Source organism: Caretta caretta, chromosome 1 (genome assembly GCF_965140235.1).
Source record: "Caretta caretta isolate rCarCar2 chromosome 1, rCarCar1.hap1, whole genome shotgun sequence".
NCBI classification, from domain to species: domain Eukaryota; kingdom Metazoa; phylum Chordata; order Testudines; family Cheloniidae; genus Caretta; species Caretta caretta.
Genome location: NC_134206.1, coordinates 353,564,814 through 353,571,324, shown reverse-complemented (window position 1 = coordinate 353,571,324; position 6,511 = coordinate 353,564,814). Strand labels below are relative to the sequence as shown.

The 6,511-nt window shown below is 60.4% G+C and overlaps 1 protein-coding gene across 1 annotated transcript; it reads right to left on the bottom strand.

Annotated features, from left to right (window-relative positions):
• Positions 1-386: 386 nt before the first annotated feature.
• LOC142070686 (uncharacterized) lies at positions 387-6,113 on the bottom strand. Its single transcript, XM_075124612.1, has one exon. It carries the CDS (start codon positions 5,506-5,508, stop codon positions 700-702), a length of 4,809 nt encoding a protein of 1,602 aa, XP_074980713.1. The 5' UTR covers positions 5,509-6,113; the 3' UTR covers positions 387-699.
• Positions 6,114-6,511: the final 398 nt, after the last annotated feature.

The following is a 6,511-nucleotide window of genomic DNA, read 5'->3' as shown; positions in this document are numbered from 1 at the left end:
CCTGGCCAGGGAGAATCTGGCCAGAGCCCAGAAGAAGCAGAAGGTCTGGTATGACCGCACAGCGCGGGCCCGTGCCTACGCCACCGGGGATCAGGTGATGGTTCTCATCCCCGTGAGAAAGAACAAACTACAGGCCGCCTGGGAGGGCCCTTTCAAGGTCGTCAAGCAGCTCAATGAGGTAAACTATGTGGTGGAGCTGTCGAACCGGGCGCACCACCGCCGGGTGTACCATGTGAATATGATGAAGCCATATTATGCCAGGGGGAATGTGGTGTTGGCCGTGTGTGGACAGTGGGAGGAGCAGGGAGATGACTGTCACGGAGTGTGGGGGAGTCCAGGCCCTGCACCCCTCTTCCTGGGATCCACTGAGACTCTCAGCCAGCCAGTAAAACAGAAGGTTTATTGGACAACAGGAACACAGTCCACAACAGAGCTTGTGGGTACAACCAGGACCCCTCAATCACGTCCTTCTGGGGGAGCAGGGAGCTTAGACCCCAGCCCTGGGGTTCCCTGTGTTCCTCCCCCCAGCCTCCAAACTGCCCACTAAACTCACCCCGCAGGTTCCCTGCTGCAGCCTCTGTTCACATTCCTGGGCAGAGGTGTTACCTCCCCCTCCCCCTCCTGGCTCAGGTGACAGGCTCTCAGGTCTCCCATCCCCAGGGCACATTCCCAGGTCAACACTCCCCCCTCCCTGCTGAGTCACATCGTCACATCTCTCCCCCCTTCGAGACTGAACTGAGCGGGGTCACTGTGACCAGTGACCTGGGGAAGTTCGGGGCCCCCTCTCCGGGACAGCGCATCCGCTATCAGGTTGGCACTTCCCTTCACGTGGACCACGTCCATGTCATAATCCTGCAGGAGCAGGCTCCATCTCAGGAGCTTGGCGTTGGCTCCTTTCATCTGGTGCAGCCAGGTCAGGGGCGAGTGGTCGGTGTACACGGTGAAGTGCCGCCCGAAGAGATAGGGCTCTAGTTTCTTGAGGGCCCACACCATGGCCAGGCACTCCTTCTCGATGGCCGCGTAGTGTTGCTCCCGGGGTAGCAACTTCTTGCTCAGGTACACGATGGGGTGTCTCTCCCCCTTTTCATCCTCCTGCATTAACACCGCCCCCAGTCCCGTGTCGGAGGCGTCGGTGAACACCACAAAGGGCTTGTCAAAGTCTGGGTTTGCCAGAACTGGGCCACTGACCAGAGCCTCCTTCAGCGCCCGGAAAGCCTCCTGGCACTGCTCGGTCCAGACCACCTTGTCTGGCTTCCCCTTCTTGCATAGCTCAGTGATGGGGGTGGCTATGGCGCTAAAGTGAGGCACAAATCTTCGGTAGTATCCTGCCATCCCAATAAAGGCTTGGACCTGCTTTTTGGTGTGGGGAGCGGGCCAGTCTCTGATCACCTCCACCTTGGCTGGTTCCGGCTTTAGGCGGCCGCTCCCCACCCGATGGCCCAGGTAAGACACTTCCGCCATCCCCACCTTGCACTTCTCCGCTTTTACAGTCAGCCCAGCCCCCTGGAGTCGGTCCAGCACTTGTCTAACCTGGGACACATGGTCCTCCCAGGTCTGGCTAAAGACACAGATGTCATCAATATATGCCACGGCAAAACTCTCCATCCCCCTCAGGAGCTGGTCCACTAGGCGCTGGAAGGTGGCCGGCGCTCCCTTGAGGCCGAAAGGCAGGGTCAGAAACTCATAGAGCCCCAGAGGGGTGATAAAGGCCGATTTCAGCCGGGCATCTGCATCCAGCGGCACTTGCCAGTAGCCCTTTGTAAGGTCCATGGTGGTGAGGTACCGAGCTCCTCCCAGTTTGTCTAGGAGCTCGTCCGGCCTGGGCATGGGGTAGGCATCAGATACTGTGATGGCATTGAGCTTCCGATAGTCCACGCAGAACCGGACCGACCCATCCTTTTTGGGGACCAGCACCACCGGCGAGGCCCAAGGGCTGGCAGATGGCTGGATCACCCCCAAAGCCAGCATGTCCCGGACCTCTCTTTCCAGGTCCTGAGCAGTTTTCCCTGTGACTCGGAAGGGGGAGCATCTTATCGGCGGGTGCGACCCTGTCTGCACCCGGTGGACAGTCAGATTAGTGCGTCCAGGCTGGTTGGAAAACAGCTGTCGGTACGGATGCAGCACCTCCCTGACCTCAGCTTGCTGGGCAGGGGTTAGCTGATCCGAGAGGGGAATTGTTTCCAGGGGGGAACCAGCTCTGGTCCCAGGGAATAGATCTACTAAAGGGTCATCTCCCTGCTCTTCCCACTGTCCACACACGGCAAACACCACATTCCCCCTGGCATAATATGGCTTCATCATATTCACATGGTACACCCGGCGGTGGTGCGCCCGGTTCGACAGCTCTACCACATAGTTTACCTCATTGAGCTGCTTGACGACCTTGAAAGGGCCCTCCCAGGCGGCCTGTAGTTTGTTCTTTCTCACTGGGATGAGAACCATCACCGGATCCCCGGTGGCGTAGGCACGGGCCCTTGCCGTGCGGTCATACCAGACCTTCTGCTTCTTCTGGGCTCTGGCCAGATTCTCCCTGGCCAGGCCCATGAGTTCAGCAAGTCTCTCTCGGAAGATCAGGACATACTCCACCACTGACTCTCCATCGGGAGTGGCCTTCCCCTCCCACTCGTCTCTCATCAGGTCCAGGGGGCCCCTCACCCTCCTTCCATATAACAGTTCGAAAGGCGAAAATCCGGTAGACTCCTGTGGCACCTCCCTGTACGCGAACAGCAGGTGAGGTAAGTACTTGTCCCAATCCTGCGGGTGCTGGTTCATAAAGGTTTTCAGCATCATCTTTAGCGTCCCGTTAAACCTCTCCACCAGCCCGTTGGACTGGGGGTGATAAGCTGAGGCCCAGTCGTGCCGGACCCCACATTTCTCCCACAAGCACCGGAGCAGGGCCGACATGAAGTTGGAGCCTTGGTCTGTCAAGACTTCCTTGGGGAACCCCACTCGGCTGAAAATGGTCAGGAGCGCATCGGCCACGGTGTCTGCTTCAATGGAAGCTAAGGGCACTGCCTCGGGGTAGCGGGTGGCAAAATCTACCACCACCAGAATGTATTTCTTCCCCGACCGGGTCGTCCTGCTGAGAGGCCCCACGATGTCCATGGCCACCTTCTGGAAAGGCTCCTCTATGATGGGCAAAGGTCTCAAAGCCGCTTTCCCCTTGTCCCGGGCCTTCCCCACCCTCTGACAGGGGTCACAGGATCGGCAATACTGCCGGACCGTGGTAAAGACCCCGGGCCAGTAAAAGTTCTGTAGCAACCTCTGCCGGGTGCGCCGGATTCCCTGGTGCCCTGCGAGGGGGATGTCATGGGCCAGGTACAGGAGCCTGCGGCGATACTTCTGGGGGACCACCAGCTGCCTCCTGATCCCACAGGACTCTACTTCCCTTGTGGGAGCCCATTCTCGGTACAGGAACCCCTTCTCCCACAGGAACCTCTCCTGGCAGCCTCTCCTCATGGTTCGTACCACCCTGAGGTCGGCCAGGTCCCTGAGCTTCCGCAAGGAGGGATCTTTCCTCAACTCGGCCTGGAACTCAGCGGCTGGGGAAGGGATGGGGACCGGTTCCCCCTCAGTGGCCAGGTCTGAGGCCTCAGCCTCTCTGAGCCGTGCCCCTCGGCCCTCCCTTCCCACCAGGGTAGGGTCCTGCGCCTCCGGTGCGGTACCCTCCCCGAGGTCAGGGAGCAGTGGCCCTCGCCGGCTCTGGCTACGGGTCACAACCAGGGCGGTCTGGGGCTTGCTTGGCCAGTCCTCTAGGTCTCCCCCCATCAAAACTTCAGTGGGCAAATGGTGGTGTACCCCCACATCCTTGTGGCCCTCCTTGGCCCCCCATTTCAGGTGTACCCTTGCCACGGGCACCTTAAATGGGGTCCCACCCACCCCTGTCAGGGTCAGGTAGGTGTTGGGCACCACCCGATCTGGGGCCACCACCTCGGGCCGGGCCAGCGTCACCTCCGCACCCGTATCCCAGTATCCATTGACCTTCCTCCCATCCACCTCCAGGGGAACAAGGCACTCTCTCCGGAGGGACAGCCCCGCGCCCACCCTGTAAACTGAGCGCCCTGAGTCCAGAGCCTCCAGCCCTCTGGTGGAGCTGGCCTGGGGTACTCTTCCCTCCGGGGCAGGTGGTAAACTGGCAGCCCCCCTTGCCTGAGTCGTCTGCCCCTCGTCCAGCTGGGTCCCTACCCAGTTAACCCTGGGTAGGTTGGGTCTGCTCAGTTTGTCCCTGAGCCCAGGGCACTGGGACCGTACGTGGCCTCTCTGGCCACAGTGATAGCAGCTCAGGTCACGTTGGTCCCCTCGAGCGGGTCGGAGGGGCCCGACGCCAGGCGTTCCCCTTGGGAGGGGGTTCTCCCTATTTCCCCGCTGGGAGGCCCCCTGGTGACTCTCTCTCTGCATCGGGGGGGGCCTGTTCTTTTGGGACTCCTCCCGGCTACCCCCTGACCGACTGTTCACAAACTCGTCGGCCAGCTGCCCTGCGTGCTGGGGGTTCTCGAGCTTTTTGTCCACCAACCACAGCCTCAGGTCGGAAGGGCACTGTTCATACAGCTGCTCCAGTACAATTAGGTCAAGCAGGTCCTCTTTAGCTCGGGCCCCCGCTGTCCACTTGCGGGCATACCCCTGCATCCGGTTGGCCAGTTGTAGGTAGGTGACCTCAGGCGTTTTACGCTGACTCCGGAACCTTCTCCGGTACATCTCGGGGGTCAGCCCAAACTCACGGAGCAGGGCCTGTTTGAACAGTTCATAGTCCCCTGCCTCCGGCCCTGTCATCCGGCTGTACACCTCCACGGCTTTGGGGTCCAGTAAGGGGGTGAGAAACTGGAGCCTGTCTGCAGGGTCAACCCTGTGCAGCTCACAGGCATTCTCAAAGGCCGTCAGGAAGCTATCTATGTCCTCCCCCTCCTTACGCTGGGCCAGGAAGCACTTATCAAAGTTCCTTGCAGTCTTGGGTCCCCCCTCACTCACCACAGCCGGGGCCCCACTGCTCGTCAGCCTGGCCAGCTCCAGTTCGTGCTGTCTTTGTTTCTCCTTCTCCTGGCGCTCCCTCTCCTTCTCCTGACGCTCATGTTGACGTTGTTTCTCCTTCTCCTCCTGCTCATGTTGACGTTGTTTTTCATGATCCTCCAGCTCCCTCATTTTCATCTCCCTCTCCCATTCCAGCCGCCTCCGCTCCAGGGATGGGGAGCTCCGCCGGGAGGATCCCCTGCTGGGTGCTGGGGTCAGGGTGCCCTCGGTATTCGCTGGGCTTCCCCCAACCCCTCCCCCAGACATAGGTAGGAAGGGTCTCGGGATGTCCTCGGCAGCAGTCTGACCCCTCCCAGCCCGGTCAGGCCCCAGGGCCCACGCTGCGTCTGCCGGGCGGCTCCCCTCAGGGATAGGGATCGGGTCATCCAAGCGATCCCTCTCCTCCAACTGGGCAATCAGTTGTTCCTTGGTGGACCTCCCGATGCGCAGCCCCCTCTGCCTGCACAGCTCCACCAGGTCACTCTTAAGGCGTTTAGCGTACATCTCCCTGCTGGCCACTCGCAGGCCGGGCAGCTTCCCACGGTTTCCAGGAAAAGCCCTTAGTGTGCCAGTCCTTCTTGAGGTCACCACCTCTTTGCCAGGGTCGAGCTGCAGACTCCTCCGCCCCTGGGACTGCTCGCTGCAATCCCCCGGGGGACCCTGTTACTGCAAAAGTCTTTCTCTCTGGTCACACATTCCCAGGGGTTAACCGCCCCCCGAAACCGTCTCTGAATCTTCAGCACGCCTGGTCCCCGTCAATTCCCCTTCGTTTTACTGTTCCCCAGTCACTTACTGCAGGAAGCGCCGTTCACGGGGTGCAGTAGATCCCACCGCTGCCACCAGTTGTCACGGAGTGTGGGGGAGTCCAGGCCCTGCACCCCTCTTCCTGGGATCCACTGAGACTCTCAGCCAGCCAGTAAAACAGAAGGTTTATTGGACAACAGGAACACAGTCCAAAACAGAGCTTGTGGGTACAACCAGGACCCCTCAATCACGTCCTTCTGGGGGAGCAGGGAGCTTAGACCCCAGCCCTGGGGTTCCCTGTGTTCCTCCCCCCAGCCTCCAAACTGCCAACTAAACTCACCCCGCAGGTTCCCTGCTGCAGCCTCTGTTCACATTCCGGGGCAGAGGTGTTACCTCCCCCTCCCCCTCCTGGCTCAGGTGACAGGCTCTCAGGTCTCCCATCCCCAGGGCACATTCCCAGGTCAACACTCCCCCCTCCCTGCTGAGTCACATCGTCACATCTCTCCCCCCTTCGAGACTGAACTGAGCGGGGTCACTGTGACCAGTGACCTGGGGAAGTTCGGGGCCCCCTCTCCGGGACAGCGCATCCGCTATCAGGTTGGCACTTCCCTTCACGTGGACCACGTCCATGTCGTAATCCTGCAGGAGCAGGCTCCATCTCAGGAGCTTGGCGTTGGCTCCTTTCATCTGGTGCAGCCAGGTGTGACGAAGTGGGCCTGTTCTTAATGTTTCCTCTGAATAGTGTGGGGGTGCCTCAGTTTCC